The sequence below is a fragment of the Oncorhynchus mykiss genome, chromosome 28 (genome assembly GCF_057628025.1).
Source record: "Oncorhynchus mykiss isolate SJ-2025 chromosome 28, ASM5762802v1, whole genome shotgun sequence".
Classification (NCBI taxonomy): Eukaryota; Metazoa; Chordata; class Actinopteri; order Salmoniformes; family Salmonidae; genus Oncorhynchus; species Oncorhynchus mykiss.
In genome coordinates, this window is record NC_143049.1 from 29528978 (window position 1) to 29546745 (window position 17768).

Here is a 17768-nt window from a genome sequence, read left to right on the forward strand (position 1 = left end):
AATATTGCAAATAGATTGTAACTTCTATCAATGTAATTATCTGCATCATTTTCAATCCCCCATATATTTTTTGTTAAATATTCTATTTGCTATATACAGTATTTTTCAATTGTGCTATGACGGTTCTGAACCTTTCTATTCTCAAAGATTCTACAGATTGTAAATTAAAGATCAAATGTTTTGCTAAGAGTATTATTATATTATTGATCAATTGACTAGGAGTTTTCATATCACACAGCAGTGCTATTTGCAGAATTGGCTCCAGATAAATGTTGTAATTCTTCAGCCATTCCTGAACCTGTGACTGAAAACAAGCTACATATGGGCAGTACCAAAACAAGTGATCTAATGATTCTGTCTCTTTGCACCAAAATCGAATGAAAAAACTCAACATTTTTTGTGTATCAGTTCATTAACCATGTGCCATGGAATCGGTACATCGAAAATCTCTTTCCAACTGTTTTGCAATCTGTATGGCACAGCTGTCATTTTTTGGGTCCTTAAATTAAACTTGTATACTTCTTTATTTATCACAATTTTCTTTAACCAGTTTTGTTTTTTAATCTAGGGCCGACAGACAAGTTCCTTCCTTCCTCCCCTTTCCACTTTCCTCTTCCATTTTTGTGGAAATGCTGCAATTATATACTGAACAAAAATATAAACGCAACATGGTCCGATGTTTCAGGAGCTGAAATAAAAGATCCCTGAAATGTTCAATATGCACAAGGGGCTTATTTCTCTCAAATGTTGTGCACAAATTTGTTTACATCCCTGTCAGTGAACAAGTACATTTATTTATTTCGGGATATGAATACCTATTATGTCCACTTCACCGTCAGACCATTTTATTGGTAAACTACATGGTAATGTAAAAAAAATTGTGATCCAATACTTAATTAGGTTGTAATCCAGAGGTTAGGGAAATTATTTAGATCCTCTGAGGCTGTGGACTGATCCAAATTGTGGATTTAAAAGAACATAACATGACTCATCAGTGTACAATGACACATTTGTATAAGCACCTTTGGCAGCGATTAAGTCTCTAAGCGCTTTCCGGCCTCCCGAGTGTTGCTGTGGTCTAAGGCATTGCATCGCAATGCTAGCTGTGCCACTAGAGATTCTGGGTTCGAGTCCAGGCTCTGTCGCAGCCGGCCGCGACCAGGAGACCCATGGTGTGGCACACAATTGGCCCAGCGTCGTCCAGGATAGGGCAGGGTTTGGTCGGCAGGGATGTCCTTGTCCCATCGCGCACTAGCGACTCCTGTGACGGGCCAGGTGCAGTGCACGCTGACACTGTGGCCAGGTGCACTGTGTTTCCTCTGACACATTGGTGCGGCTGGCTTCCTGGTTAAGTGGGAAGCGATGCGGCTTGGTTGGGTTGTGTTTCGGAGGATGCACGGCTCTCGACCTTCGACTCTCCCGAGTCTGTACGGGAGTTGCATCGATGAGACAAGACTGTAACTTCCAATTGGATACCATGAAATTGTGGGGGAAAAGGGGTAAAAAAGAAAGTCTCGCTTTCCTCATCTGGATTGTGCAACATTTGCCCATTTATTATTTTCGAAATTCTTCAAGCTCTGTCAAATTGGTTGTTGATCATTGCTAGACAACCATTTTCAGGTCTTGCCATAGGTTTTCATGTAGATTTAAGTTAAAACTGTAACTCAGACGTTTAGGGATAGTCAGTCTTCTTGGTAAGCATCTCTAGTGTAGATTTGGCCTTGTGTTTTATGTTATTGTCCTGCTGAAAGGTGAATTAATCTCCCAGTGTCTGTGGGAAAGCCAGGTTTCCCTTGTGAACCAGGTATTCCTCTAGGATTTTGCCTGTGCTTAGCTCCATTCCGTTTCTTTCTTATCCTACAAAACCCCCCTTGTCCTTAATGATTACAAACATACAGTGCCTTGCGAAAGTATTCGACCCCCTTGAACTTTGCGACCTTTTGCCACATTTCAGGCTTCAAACATAAAGATATAAAACTGTATTTTTTGTGAAGAATCAACAACAAGTGGGACACAATCATGAAGTGGAATGACATTTATTTGATATTTCAAACTATTTTAACAAATCAAAAACTGAAAAATTGGGCGTGCAAAATTATTCAGCCCCCTTAAGTAAATACTTTGTAGCGCCACCTTTTGCTGCGATTACAGCTGTAAGTCGCTTGGGGTATGTCTCTATCAGTTTTGCATATCGAGAGACTGAAATTTCTTCCCATTCCTCCTTGCAAAACAGCTCGAGCTCAGTGAGGTTGGATGGAGAGCAGTTGTGAACAGAAGTTTTCAGTTCTTTCCACAGATTCTCGATTGGATTCAGGTCTGGACTTTGACTTGGCCATTCTAACACCTGGATATGTTTATTTTTGAACCATTCCATTGTAGATTTTGCTTTATGTTTTGGATCATTGTCTTGTTGGAAGACAAATCTCCATCCCAGTCTCAGGTCTTTTGCAGACTCCATCAGGTTTTCTTCCAGAATGGTCCTGTATTTGGCTCCATCCATCTTCCCATCAATTTTAACCATCTTCCCTGTCCCTGCTGAAGAAAAGCAGGCCCAAACCATGATGCTGCCACCACCATGTTTGACAGTGGGGATGGTGTGTTCAGCTGTGTTGCTTTTACGCCAAACATAACATTTTGCATTGTTGCCAAAAAGTTCAATTTTGGTTTCATCTGACCAGAGCACCTTCTTCCACATGTTTGGTGTGTCTCCCAGGTGGCTTGTGGCAAACTTTAAACAACACTTTTTATGGATATCTTTAAGAAATGTCTTTCTTCTTGCCACTCTTCCATAAAGGCCAGATTTGTGCAATATACGACTGATTGTTGTCCTATGGACAGAGTCTCCCACCTCAGCTGTAGATCTCTGCAGTTCATCCAGAGTGATCATGGGCCTCTTGGCTGCATCTCTGATCAGTCTTCTCCTTGTATGAGCTGAAAGTTTAGAGGGACGGCCAGGTCTTGGTAGATTTGCAGTGGTCTGATACTCCTTCCATTTCAATACTATCGCTTGCACAGTGCTCCTTGGGATGTTTAAAGCTTGGGAAATCTTTTTGTATCCAAATCCGGCTTTAAACTTCTTCACAACAGTATCTCGGACCTGCCTGGTGTGTTCCTTGTTCTTCATGATGCTCTCTGCGCTTTTAACGGACCTCTGAGACTATCATAGTGCAGGTGCATTTATACGGAGACTTGATTACACACAGGTGGATTGTATTTATCATCATTAGTCATTTAGGTCAACATTGGATCATTCAGAGATCCTCACTGAACTTCTGGAGAGAGTTTGCTGCACTGAAAGTAAAGGGGCTGAATAATTTTGCACGCCCAATTTTTCAGTTTTTGATTTGTTAAAAAAATTTGAAATATCCAATAAATGTCGTTCCACTTCATGATTGTGTCCCACTTGTTGTTGATTCTTCACAAAAAAATACAGTTTTATATCTTTATGTTCAAGGGGGCCGAATACTTTCGCAAGGCACTGTACATATAACATGATGCCTTCACCACTATGCTTGAAAATATGGAGAGTGGTATTCAGTCATGTGTTGTGTTGGATATGCTGCAGATATAACACTTTGTATTCAGGACAAAAAGTGAATTGCTTTGCCACATTTTTTGCAGTATTACTTTCATTGTTGCAAATAGGATGCGTGTTTTGGAATATGTTTATTCTGTAAAGGCTTCCTTTTCACTCTATTGATTAGGTTAGTATTGTGGAGTAACTACAGTGTTGAACCTTCCTCAGTTTTCTCCTATCACAGCCATTAAACTCTGTAACTGTTTTAATGTCACCATTGGCCTCATGGTGAAATCCCTGAGCGGTTTCCTTCCTCTCCGGCAACTGAATTAGGAAGGACACCTGTATCTTTGTAGTGACTGGGTGTATTAATACACCATCCAAAGTGTAATTTAAAGGTTCAATAAAAATAAACAATGAATGAATAACTTCACCATGCTTAACGGAATATATTTTTAATGTATGCTTTTTTATTTTTACTCATCTACCAATAGGTGCCCTTGTTTTCGAGGCACTGGAAAACCTCCCTGGTCTTTGTGGTTGACTCTGTTTGAAATTCAACTGAGGGACCAGTGGGGTACAGGGATGAGGCAGTCATTCAACAATGTCTATGCAACTTATGTGATTTGTTAAGAAAATGTTTACTCTTGAACTTATTTAGGCTTGCCATAAAAGGTGTGAATACTTATTGACTAATTTTTTATTAATTTGCAAACATTTCCACATTGACACTATGGCGTATTGTGTGTAGGCCAGTGTCACAAAATTTCAATTTAATCCATTTCAAATTCAGGCTGTAACACAACAAAATGTGGAAAAGTCAAGGGGTGTGAAACATTTCTAAAGGCTCTGTACATCAGGTACAGTCTAACTTGATCCTTGTGTGTTTCAGTCCCTGCTCACACAGCCCTTGTGTGATGTCATCCACGAGGCCATGCAACGTCACATGCAGGGTATCGACTTCAGAGAGCGCAACGCAGGACCAAAGATCGACATGCACATGAAGGATGAGGGTGAGTTTGCCAGTCTAGTCACCTCTCGTTTCGGTCACACTTTGAGATAATAAGTAGTACCAGGAGTTTTTACTGACCAAGTTACCTGACGAGGAAAAACTCTGGGCCACCTGTTATTCCCTTCAAGTGGCTCTTTTTGGTTTTTAAGGTTTTTGTTATGAGGTGCACATTGTCTTGTTGTCTTGCTTCAGCAAATATGGTATATTGTTATTATTCTCCTTGCTCCCAGGCTTCAATGTTGTGGCCAAAGTGCACCGTGATACTGGCTTTGTTTACGGTGGCAACCGCTTCAACTGCGGAACATGGATGGACAAAATGGGAGAGAGTGACAAAGCTCGCAACAAGGGCATGCCTGCAACACCCAGGTAAGACTCTATCCACTTTACCCCTATTTCTCAAAGATCCAATTCAGCTGTTTTTATCTCAATATCAAATCATTTCTGGGCAACATTTAATCACCTTAATGTGATTGAATTAAAATGGTCAAAATTAAACTAAAAATGGCTTCTTAGCAAAGAGTAATTTCTCAAACAAGAATTTTGCTAGGACTGTCTGGGAGTTGTCTGAGTAGGGAGGGGACAACTGAAAACAAGCTGTTTTTGGCTGAGAGGTTTGGAACGGTCTTTCTTATTGGTCTATTTACTAATTTACCAGCAGGCCAAAATTCCATCCCACCTAAACAGGCTGAAATTTCAGCCGGTCTTTTCAAACAGCTCTTACAGTAAAAGGGCATTACCATAATTTTCACAATTTCACAGTATTATTCCAACCTCATGGTGTGGAAATATAGTATATCAAATATAGGAAAATCAAGTTTTTGACTGCTCTGGGCCTTTAAACCTACAAAACAATACAATTAAACCAAACTAGGGAAAAGCCAGTGTATGTTTAGTTGGGTGTCTTTCCTGCTTCTCCTGAAGTTTGTAAAGATGTAAAATGCATATTAAATTGATTTGATGTGACTTGTCTCCCTGGTTGTGTGTCTCCAGAGATGGGTCAGCGGTGGAGATTGTGGGCCTCAGTAAGTCTGCCGTGCGCTGGCTGGTGGAGCTCCATAAGAAGGGCCTGTTCCCCCACAGCTCCATGAAAATACACCGGGATGGTGAGTGCTGCCTGGACACACACACACACACATGCACCAGCAGTGCTGGCATAGACACACATTGACATGTATGCAAACATACATGTGCAATGTCCCTCCCTCAGAGACAATTGTTTCACTAATAAGACATAATGAAACATGTTTTATTATATGATTGTTTTCCCTTGCAGGTAAGGAGGTGAAGGTTTCCTATGAGGAGTGGAACCATAAGATCCTGGCCAACTTTGAGAGGAACTTCTATGTGTCCCACGACGAGAAGGACCCCAACGAGAAGCACCCCGACCTGGTCCACAAGAGAGGCATCTACAAGGACAGCCACGGAGCCTCCAGCCCCTGGTGTGACTACCAGCTCAGGCCCAACTTTTGCATTGCCATGGTGGTGGTGAGTTGCCATCAGTGTGGCATCAGCCCATGCCCCGTTCCTTCAATCCTTTGCATGTTTTTTCTCATAGAGAAGCATTGGAATTTCAGTTTACTTCCAGCATTGACTGAATTGAAATGGAATTGACACCAACCCTGGTCCTTAGCCCATATACTACAAATCTACAAGTCCATGCTAGGTAAAGCTCCGCCTTATCTCAGCTCACTGGTCACGATGGCAACACCCATCCGTAGCACGCGCTCCAGCAGGTATCTCACTGATCATCCCTAAAGCCAACACCTCATTTGGCCGCCTTTCGTTCCAGTACTCTGCTGCCTGTGACTGGAACGAATTGCAAAAATCGCTGAAGTTGGAGACTTTTATCTCCCTCACCAACTTCAAACATCAGCTATCTGAGCAGCTAACCGATCGCTGCAGCTGTACATAGTCTATTGGTAAATAGCCCACCCATTTTCACCTACCTCATCCCCATACTGTTTTTATTTATTTACTTTTCTGCTCTTTTGCACACCAATATCTCTACCTGTACATGACCATCTGATCATTTATCACTCCAGTGTTAATCTGCAAAATTGTAATTATTCGCCTACCTCCTCATGCCTTTTGCACACATTGTATATAGACTCCCCCTTTGTTTTCTACTGTGTTATTGACTTGTTAATTGTTTACTCCATGTGTAACTCTGTGTTGTCTGCTCATACTGCTATGCTTTATCTTGGCCAGGTCGCAGTTGTAAATGAGAACTTGTTCTCAACTAGCCTACCTGGTTAAATAAAGGTGAAATAAAACATAAAAAAAGATATACACTACTGTTCAAAAGTTTGGGGTCACTTAGACATGTCCTTGTTTTGGAAAGAAAAGCACATTTTTCAGTGTAGACATTGTTGATGTTGTAAATGACTATTGTAGCTGTAAACGGCAGATTTTTTATGGAATATCTACATAGACGTACAGAGGCCCATTTATCAGCAACCATCACTGCTAGGCAGAGTTGCAAAGAAAAAGCCATAGCTCAGACTGGCCAATAAAAAATAAAAGATTAAGATGGGCAAAAAAACAGACACTGGACAGAAGAACTCTGCCTAGAAGGCCAGCATCCCGGATTCGCCTCTTCACTGTTGACGTTGAGACAGGTGTTTTGCGGGTACTATTTAATGAAGCTGCTAGTTGAGGAGGCGTCTGTTTCTTAACCTGTTGGGGCTAGGGGGCACAAGGAGTTCCCTAAAGGGATCCCATTCAGCTGAAAAAATATTATTTAGAAATATTTAACTTTCACACATTAACAAGTCCAATACAGCAAATGAAAGATAAACATCTTGTTAATCTACCCATGGTGTCCGATTTAAAAAAAAAAAAAAAAAATGTTTTACAGCGAAAACACAACATATATTTATGTTAGATGACCACCAAATTCAAAAACACACACAGCGATTTTTCAGTCACAAAAGCATAAATATAGATAAAATGAATCACTAACCTTTGATTATCTCCATCAGATGACACTCATAGGACATCATGTTATACATGTATTGTGTGTTTTGTTCGATAATGTGCATATATATATTTTAAAAATCAGTTTTACATTGGCGCGTTACGTGCAGTGCAATGAGACCGAGGCTTTCTGCCAGACCACCCACTCAAAGAGCTATTATGAGCCCCACCTTTTATAGTAGAATCATACAACCAGAATCTAAAGACAGGGACATCTTGTGGAAGCCCTAGGAAGTGCATGCTCATCCATATCTAAGATGGACATCAAATGGCACTGTTTTCTAAATTGAGTTCTCACTTCCTGTTTGGATTTCTTCTCAGGTTTTTGTCTGTCATATGAGTTCTGTTATACTCACAGACATAATTCAAACAGTTTTAGAAACTTCAGAGTGTTTTCTATCCACCAGTAATAATAATATGCATATATTCCTATCTGGGAAAGAGTCGGAGGCAGTTTACTCTGGGCACGCCTTTCATCCAAAAGTGAAAATACTGCCCCCTAGCCCCAACAGGTTTCTTAAACTAGACACACTAATGTACTTGTCCTCTTGCTCAGTTGTGCACTGGGGCCTTCCACTTCTCTCTCTATTCTGGTTAGAGCCAGTTTGTGCTGTTCTGTGAAGGGAGTAGTACACAGCGTTGTACGAGATCTTCAGTTTCTTGGCGATTTCTTGCATGGAATAGCCTTCACTTCTCAGAAGCAATTTTGAGCCTGTAATCAAACCCACAAATGCTGACGCTCCAGATACACTACTTTTCTAAAGAAGGCGAGCTTTATTGCTTCTTTAATTAGTACAATAGTTTTCAGCTGTGCTAACATAATTGCAAAGGGTAATGGGCTGACAATGGGCCTCTGTATGCCTATGTAGATATTCCATAAAAAATCTGCCATTTCCAGCTACAATAGTCATTATGATCAATTTGGAATTGGTCCCCCCTTTGCTGCTATAATAGCCTCCACTCTTCTGGGAAGGCTTTTCACTAGATGTTGGAACATTGCTGCGAGGACTTACTTCCATTCAACCACGAGCATTAATGAGGTTGGTTTTCGATGGGGTTCAGATCAGGGCTCTGTTGAGGCCAGTCAAGTTCTTCCACACTGATCTCGACAAATCATTTCCGTATGAACCTTGCTTTGTGCACGGTGCCATTGTCATGCTGAAACGGGAAAGAGCCTTACACAAAGTTGGAAGCACAGAATCGTCTAGAATGTCATTGGTAGTCCGTCGGACTGCGAGATGGTGAAGCTTGATCACAATCCAGAGAACGCGTTTCCACTGCTCCAGAGTCCAATGGCAGCAAAGCTTGTGTGTGGCTACTCGGCCATGGAAACCCATTTCATGAAGCTCCCGATGAACAGTTCTTGTGCTGACGTTGCTTCCAGAGGCAGTTTGGAACTCAGTAGTGAGTGTTGCAATTGAGGACAGATGATTTTTACGCGTTATCTGCCTCAGCACTCGGCGGTCTTGTTTCTGTGAACTTGTGTGGCCTACCACTTCGTGGCTGAGCTGTTGTTGCTTCTAGACGTTTTCACTTCACAATAACTCTTATGGGTTAATAAGTTGACCTGAATGGTGTTCTCTATTCTGTCCTTGAGGCTCCGGAGTTGTTCACTGTGGAGAGAGCCTGGAAAGCCCTGGGAATTGCTGAGAAGAAGCTGCTAGGACCTCTGGGAATGAAGACGTTGGACCCAGAGTAAGAGACCTCATTATCCCTCATCACCATGGGACCTGACCAGGAGAACCTAGGGCCCTGAGTTTTTCTTATTCAGGTCATATGTTCAAGAAAAACTCCTGGCCCCACTCATACTTGTTCATTAACTGATTCATTTTCAATACTTATTTTCCTGGCACATATACTGACATCAAGTTAATTTCTCCCCTAGTGATATGGTGTACTGTGGTGTCTATGACAACGCCCTGGACAACGATAACTACAACGTGGCCAGAGGTTTCAACTACCACCAAGGACCGGTGAGTGTCCCTTACTGAGGAATTGAGTTGTATTATACCTTGAATTAGGAGTTATTGTTAACTTTATTATGTCAATGCTCCCGAGGGTATAAATAAAGTTGTATTAAATTGATCTGATTGGTTTAATGACTTTTTGTTTGTTTTTTAGGAGTGGCTATGGCCAATTGGGTACTTCCTGCGAGCAAAGCTCTATTTTGCCAAGAAGCTTGGGAAGGAGACCTATGAACAGACAGTGTACCTGGTGAAGAGCATTCTCTCTCAGCATTATGTCCACCTGGAGAGGTAAATACACACACTAACACACACATTTGCACATGTGCACACACACACACACTTTGAACTTTCATCCATGTCTCTTCTTACCCTCTAAGGTCTAGCTGGAAGGGTCTGCCAGAGCTGACCAATGAGAATGGCCAGTACTGTCCCTTCAGCTGCGAATCACAGGCCTGGTCCATCTCCACGGTGCTGGAAGTCCTCCACGACATATAGCACCTCACTTCCTGTGGGCGGAGACTCGCCCCATGATCTAATGTCCTCCTGTAGTCCGGCACTGTTTTAATTCACCTTCATAGTGTGGTGTTTGTTGTCTTGTTTTGGACCACGTGTACACCCTATGCATTAAACCTACTGGGCTCGCAAGTATACACTAATGCCTTGTGAACACCAGCAATTCTAGTGGTTGTGGACAGCATTGGGAAATTTTAGCTCACGGCCTCATTTGACGGCTGACTTAGTGTTGTCAAGGTATGATCCCTATGTTACAGTAGATACATGAGCTAATGTTAAAGCACTTAATGATAAAGTATTAAAGATAAAGTATTGGAAGGGTTTGGAAGACCGACTGTTTTAAACCAGCTAACCTCATAGGCAGTTGAACTTTAACTGTGTGTCGCCTGCACTGCTACCCGGTCCATGGAGATCCTTTTAAAGATGGTATCAAAATGTACTGTACTATGAAATTAGTCAAGTGACAACCCATTGCTGTGTGCTTCCATGCCTTTTTATTAGAGTTTAGATCCCTAAAAATAAACCTCAAATCATCACTGTGACAGAAGAACTTGTAGAGTAGCTGATCTATCCATAACCCACCCTAAATGTGATGCATCGCTCCTTGTGAATCTGGTGCCACTTTTTATTGGTCAGCATGCTCCCAGTTTATAGTGTGATTGATAAGTGTGTCTGTCTACGTAGTGTTGTCACATAAACAGTCTGCAACATGAGACATTCTGTGTCTTTGACTTGATGTTTGTGTTGAGGTGAAGAACCATAATAGGGTTAGCCTGTTCACCAGCTTTTTTTCTCTGCATTGTTAGACACAGCACAAAATAAATGTTTTTTATACAGTACCAGTCAAAAGGCTGGACACACCTATTCGATCAGCTCCTTTGTCTCACAACAACCTCTCCCTAAGTATAAGCAAGACAAAGGAGCTGATTGTGGACTATAGGAAAAGGAGGGCCGAACAGGCCCCCATTAACATTGACCTTGCTGAAGTGGAGTGGAACGAGAGTTTCAAGTTCCTTGGTGTCCACATCACCAATGAACTATCATGGTCCAAACACACCAAGACCGTTGTGAAGAGGGCACGACAAAACCTTTTCCCCCTCAGGAGACTGAAAAGATTTGGCATGGGTCCTCAGATCCTCAAAGTTCTACAGCTGCACCATCGAGAGCATCATGCAGTAACAGTGTTCAGTCGTGGCCAAAAGTTTTGAGAATGACACAAATATTTTTAAGAGGCCATCACAACTCTGTTTTCTCACTCAATTGCATAGCTTATAGAAACGTTGTGCAACATGAGCTCTCATGAAGTGTTTGATTGGATTTTACATTGTATTTGAATTGATGTCAGAATGATTCGAGGGGCAATAGAGTGCCAGGCAGTTAGCAAGTTTGGTAGGCTACTAATGACCATCAGCAGCATCAGAGCTTGGAGAAGCCTAATTACTGTGACTAAACGGTCACATGGAATCTGACTGCCGTCATGACTCATGACTGCCGGTGTGGCGGTAATACGGTCAATGTAACAGCCCTAATTCACACCATCAGATCCTAGTCCATGAGAACTGATGTGATGTCACCTTGGTGGGCACTCCTCCCAGTGCAGAACTCATGTGTGGGTTCAGGTCTGGTCACGGTGTCGCAGTAAGTCTCGTCCACCTCAAGAGCCATCATAGTGGACACACCGATACTGATACCTGCAGAGCATAGACTACTATGACCAATATAATACTAAACAATCAGGCTTACACTAAATATCCCACTGAACATGTATCCTTTATGGTTATTTTGTTCATGAGACTAAACTATCTTTAGTGGGAGGTATGATCAATGTGTAGAGAAGAGACAATAAGTGATTTGCCAGTACCGGTATGTGTGTTTGTTAATGTTGGTGTAATGTATGTGAACGTGTTTGACAGTATGTGTGTCTATGTGTACATTGTATGTGTGGTGTGACTGGTAGCTGCACCTGTGGTACATGTTGAACTGCAGGGTGCATACACAGATACCTTCCATCTGTACAAGTTAGCAAGGCTGATGTCGGTCTAGCAATCGCACCTCAAACTCATTGCTGCTGGAACACACGGGAGAGAGAAGGAAAAATAATGATAAAACCAGAGGATAGGAAAAAGAGATGAGACGCACACAGAGGGAGAAAGGTGATTGAATGTCTGAATTAAACTAAATTGAAGCCAACAAATTAGGTAATTAATATAAAGGTAGTCGTAATTCAATATGAAGGTGCAAAGAGCTTTCAAACAAAAGCACATCTACAGTTGAAGTCGGACATTTACATACACTTAGGTTGAAGTCATTAAAACTCGTTTTTCAACCACTCCACAATTTTTTTGTTAGCAAACTATAGTTTTGGCAAGTCGGTTAGGACATCTACTTTGTGCATGACACAAGTAATTTTTTCAACAATTGTTTACAGACAGATTATTTCACTTATAATTCACTGTATCACAATTCCAGTGGGTCAAAGTTTACATACACTAAGTTGACTGTGCCTTTAAACAGCTTGGAAAATTCCAGAAAATTATGTCATGCCTTTAGAAGCTTCTGATAGGCTAATTGACATCATTTGAGTCAATTGGAGGTGTACCTGTGGATGTATTTCAAGGCCAACCTTCAAACTTAGTGCCTCTTTGCTTGACATCATGGGAAAATCAAAAGAAATCAGCCAAGACATCAGAAAAAATGTTGTGGACCTCCACAAGTCTGGTACATCCTTGGGAGCAATTTCCAAATGCCTGAAGGTACCACGTTCATCTGTACAAACAATAGTACCCAAGTAACACCATGGGACGACGCAGCCGTGATACCGCTCAGGAAGGAGACGAGTTCTGTCTCCTAGAGATGAACGTACTTTGGTGCGAAAAGTACAAATCAATCCCAGAACAACAGCAAAGGACCCTGTGAAGATGCTGGATATAAGACAAGTCCACAGGAAGACAAGTCCTATATCGACAGAACCTGAAAGGCCGCTCAGCAAGGAAGAAGCCAGTGCTCCAAAACCGGCATAAAAAAGACAGACTACGGTTTGCAACTGCACATGGGGACAAAGATCGTACTTTTTGGAGAAATGTCCTCTGGTCTGATGAAACAAAAATAGGACTGTTTGGCCATAATATTTTTGGAGGAAAAAGGGGGAGGCTTGCAAGCCGAAGAGCACCATCCCAACCGTGAAGCACGGGGGTGGCAGCATCATGTTGTGGGGGTGATTTGCTGCAGGAGGGACTGGTGCTGGAACTTAAAAAATAGATGGCATCATGAGTGAGGGAAATTATGTGGATATTTTGAAACAACATCTCAAGACATCAATCAGGAAGTTAAAGCTTGGTCGCAAATGGGTCTTCCAAATGAGCAAGGACCCCAAGCATACTTCCAAAGTTGTGGCAAAATGGCTTAAGGACAACAAAGTCAGGGTATTGGAGTGGCCATCACAAAGCCCTGACCTCAATCCTATAGAACATGTGTGGGCAGAACTGAAAAATCGTGTGCGAGCAAGGAGGCCTACAAACCTGACTCAGTTACACCAGCTCTGTCAGGAGGAATGGGCCAAAATTCACCCAACTTATTGTGGGAAGCTTGTGGAAGGCTACCTGAAACATTTGACCCAAGTTAAACAATTTAAAGGCAATGCTACCAAATACTAATTTAATGTACGTAAACTTCTGACCCACTGGGAATGTGATGAAAGAAATAAAAGCTGAAATAAATATTTGTCTCTACTATTCAATCTGACATTTCACATTCTTAAAATAAAGTGGTGATCCTAACTGACCTAAAACAGGGAATTTTTACGCGGATTAAATGTCAGGAATTGTGTTTCAAATGTATTTGGCTAAGGTGTATGTAAACCTTCAACTGTATATGATAGCCATATAGATTTTAAGACAAACTAATTTTACATCACCACATCTTTGAACACAAGAAGAGGTATGAAATAAATGATTTTGTTGAAATCACAAACATGGGTAGAACCCCAAAAGTCTGACAATTCTGTAACTCAACTAGGGTACTAGAGTGATGCATGTCCAAACAAGAACGTGCAGGCCCCACTTTTCAGGTTTTAACGCACAAGGCTATCAAACCCGGAACCTCCCGGAAGTTCCAAATCACTACCTTTTTGGAGGTGGTGGCGACCAGCAGTGGGGACGATTGTTGCCCAGCCATATCAAGGACGATTGATACCTACCAATGGTCTAGTTACTTCCCACTCTGAACACATTGGTTAAATCAATGTCGTTTCCACATCATTTCAATTCAATTACTTTGAACCAATGTGGAATAGATGTTGAATTGACGTCTGTGCCCAGTGGGTTTAGACAGAAGCAAAAGTAGGGAGGTTGGTTGGTCGGAGAGGATGAGTGGGCGTAAAAGGCAACTGTCTAACAATCCAAAGGTTGTGCGTTCGAGTAGCATTTTAGCAAACCCTTCCCGTAAAACCTATTCTAAACTTAACCCAATTCACCTAACCTGCTATATAAATTCACCTAACCAATGTCGTTTTAGTTCTCGGATCCACTCACGTAAATTATCATAACCTTCTTCGTTAGTTCACCTAACCACCAACGTAAATTCTCCCCATAATTAGGGGTTCAAGTAGCGAAGCTGTGTAAAACCCTTTTGTATTTGTTGCAATTCATTATTATTCTCCTGCCGATGATTTGGTGAAAAAAATATAAATTCCTGTGAGATGGTAAGGCTTAGGAGGGTGCAACCTTGCATGTTGGTAAAGCACCAAGGGCCACACCCTCTCATGCAATGCCATGCCAATGGCCACGTGGTGGCGCTATAACACGCGATTGAAAATGCAAACTTTGAAAGGTCAGGCCCCTTACCCCGTGTGACCTAGTCATTAAATTCAGTACATATGACCCTCTCCTCACAAGGAACAAAGTCGCCTCAAGGATCCATAAGGTCCACCATGATGGATTTTCTGCTATTTAGAATTTTGTGAAAAACACAAAACGCTATTCCTCTAGCACCAAATAATCGGTTTGCACGAAACTTGATACATGGCATCAATGGACCAAGGTCTTTCAAAGTATGTTTTTACAGACTAGTATGTCCGATACTGGCCAATAAAGACTCAAGTGGACGTGACCTGGCACATAAATGCATATAATTCAGACAGAGACATTCGTATTGTAATAAAATTTGATTACCATGTTCCAAACACTGTCAAGACTCAACATATGGAAGCACATTCAGATCGACCACACGGTGGCACTGTTACAGGAACGTGTATTCATATGCATTGATCTGTTTGACTCACAGTGGTTACATTTCACACACATGCTCGGGGATGTGATTCTAACTAACCTGTAGAGAACGATTGAGTTTGGCCGCATGTTGGCGCTGTTGGACAAGAAAAAACATTTATGCAGCTCATTAGCTTATAGGGGCTGTGTTGTTTTAGCTAGACTCTTGGAAAATGTTGAGTTTAAAGATGTGAGTCCATAGATGCTATTGCTGCCTGTCCCTTTTAAAAGCCGAGCATCAGCACACAATTCACCAAATGAACGACTGTTTCAAATAAATGATGAGTCTAATTTAATTGTTAATGAGTGAACTACAGTGAGTACCAAAAAAAGATAGGGCAAAAGAAGATAAAGGAGAGCAACATCATTGCCATGGATGAGACAGCACTGTGGTTTGACATGGTCATGGTCAGGTGTTCAGAAGTAGCTCATCCTAGGGCGATGTGTCCTAATGGTGGTGCTGTGGGACCATAGCTTGACCCCCGGCATGGCTGCTTACAGCTATATTTCTTCTTTGTTGTTAGGATGTACCAAGCAACCTGGTCTCAAATAAAGATTATAGTACTATACGTACTCCAAGATGTATTATAAATTACTTCATCTGTAGCGACGTGCTTGGACAGTTTTGTGTGCTTGTGTTCTGTTGTTGTGTGGTTATCAGGGCACGTTTACCAGTTACTCAAAGTTTTGCGGAGTACAGCATACCAGCCCCCCTGCTGTTTGCTAGGGCAGGGGGCTGGGCACCACAGGTTGTGTTATATTGCCATGCTTGACTATTCTCTCTCTATCTTACGTCCTGGATCAGTGAGATAGCTATCAGAGTTAGTGATTTATGTATAACGATTTACTGGCGTAGGCTACAGACATACGTGTTCGAGTTGCATAAAAAACTGTTTGATTCGAGAAAGCGATCCACTGTCTTGGATATTATTTTACTAATGATCTATCAAGGTCATTACAATATGACAATATACGTCCTCTAATTCGTATGATATTGCACGACCGCTATTCCATTCATAATGTAACCTAACGTAATGTAGCATATGATACTAAAGGGAGAGTCACAGATTTACATACAGAATGATACGAATTCCCTGAGACCATGTTGCCAGTTGGACATTGGTCAATTTCACTTCAAAGTCACTAGAGTTGAGCAGGTCTGGTGCTGGTCAGGTGGAGGCCATGTAGATGATTCAAGAGGCTTGAGTATGTCAATAATAGAAATGAACCCTTGGAATTGGAAAACCATATGTCACTAAACAGCTGTTTTGACGCATCTAGAAGGCTTGAAGTATGTCTGTAAAAAAAAAAGTTGGGGAAAAGGTTCAAATAGCTTTTTTTTCCAGAAGCTGTTTTGTAACTGTTCCCCTGATGTTGGTTAGATGTAGACTAGCCTAGACTGTTTTGTTAACGCATTAGAGCATCGTCCCATGTCAGACGTCTACAGACTGCCTTCCTTCAATTAGAACTAACGTAGAACCCTCTGCCGTATCCATGTCTCCCGCCCAGCCTCATTAGTTTTGGTCCAGTGGACTACGAAGTTCTCTAATAACATGCAGCCACTTCAACTGTTTAGGACATTTCCAGGCAGACATGTAGACTCCAGCTGGGGCTTTGATATTGAAGCATAGTATTTCGGCACAAAACGGAGTGGGGGGGAGAAGGCGCAAAACCTACCTTTGGCTAATACAGTCCCGAATAGATTGAAACTGTTGCGGGCAAGCATGGGTCAGTAGTCTAGAAACAGAGTATCCTCTTGCCATCTGAAGGCTTTAGTTGCAGACAAGTACCGGGATACATGCACACGTAGACATTTGAGTTGAGAACAAGGATGTTTGAAGCGCACGGCTTTCTGCACAAGACGGATTAAGATTATAAAACAACTTTTATGAATGAAAAGTATGCGATTTACCTTAAAGTTGCTGGTGGATTCTCTCTCAAAGGTTCAGAATAGCAAGACAGGGCTGTGAATAAGAATAATACCGAATATTGCACTCCAAACACAGTACATGGTTGCTTTAGGAACAAGGAGGCCTCACCCCCCCCCCCCCCCCCCCCCTCCCAACCTTAACCACAGCTTGAAAGGGAGGGTTGCACTAAGAGTCCTATTGCTAAGAAAATCCTAGATGCTTTAATGGCTTTACAACCTGCAGGCCTGGAGGAAAAGGAGGGTTGGTCAAGCCGGCTTTGATATACATTGTAGACTTGCAGAACCTTGTACTCTAAAACCTACGTCTGGCTCTTTCAATAGTGACTGCCTGCAGGGGTAGAGGAGTAGTTCTCCTCTCCTGTGTGTGTGCGTGCGTGTGTGCGTGCGTGCGTGCGTGCGTGCGTGCGTGCGTGTGTGTGTGTGTGTGTGTGTGTGTGTGTGTGTCAGTGCGTGTGTGTGTGTGTGTGTCAGTGCGTGTGTGCGGGAGTCAGTGAGTGAGTGAGCTTTTACAGGGTGTAAGAGAAGCAATTATTTATAGCATTAAAAGGGGAAAAGACCTATGGTATTATGATGTAACAAGACCTATGGT

General features: G+C 42.0%; 1 protein-coding gene across 13 annotated transcripts in view; it reads left to right on the forward strand.

Annotated features, from left to right (window-relative positions):
• Window positions 1–10698, forward strand: part of agla (amylo-alpha-1,6-glucosidase and 4-alpha-glucanotransferase a) — a 33786-nt gene extending 23088 nt beyond the window's left edge. For all 13 annotated transcript variants that reach the window (XM_021589711.3, XM_021589712.3, XM_090224976.1 and 10 more), the window contains exons 27-34: window positions 4410–4530; window positions 4760–4895; window positions 5520–5632; window positions 5803–6014; window positions 9103–9200; window positions 9391–9478; window positions 9627–9760; window positions 9850–10698. In XM_021589711.3, coding sequence (XP_021445386.3) covers window positions 4410–4530; window positions 4760–4895; window positions 5520–5632; window positions 5803–6014; window positions 9103–9200; window positions 9391–9478; window positions 9627–9760; window positions 9850–9967 — 1020 coding nt within the window. In that variant the 3' untranslated portion in view covers window positions 9968–10698. The remainder of the gene's footprint in view (window positions 1–4409; window positions 4531–4759; window positions 4896–5519; window positions 5633–5802; window positions 6015–9102; window positions 9201–9390; window positions 9479–9626; window positions 9761–9849) is intronic.
• The last annotated feature ends 7070 nt before the right edge of the window (window positions 10699–17768 follow it).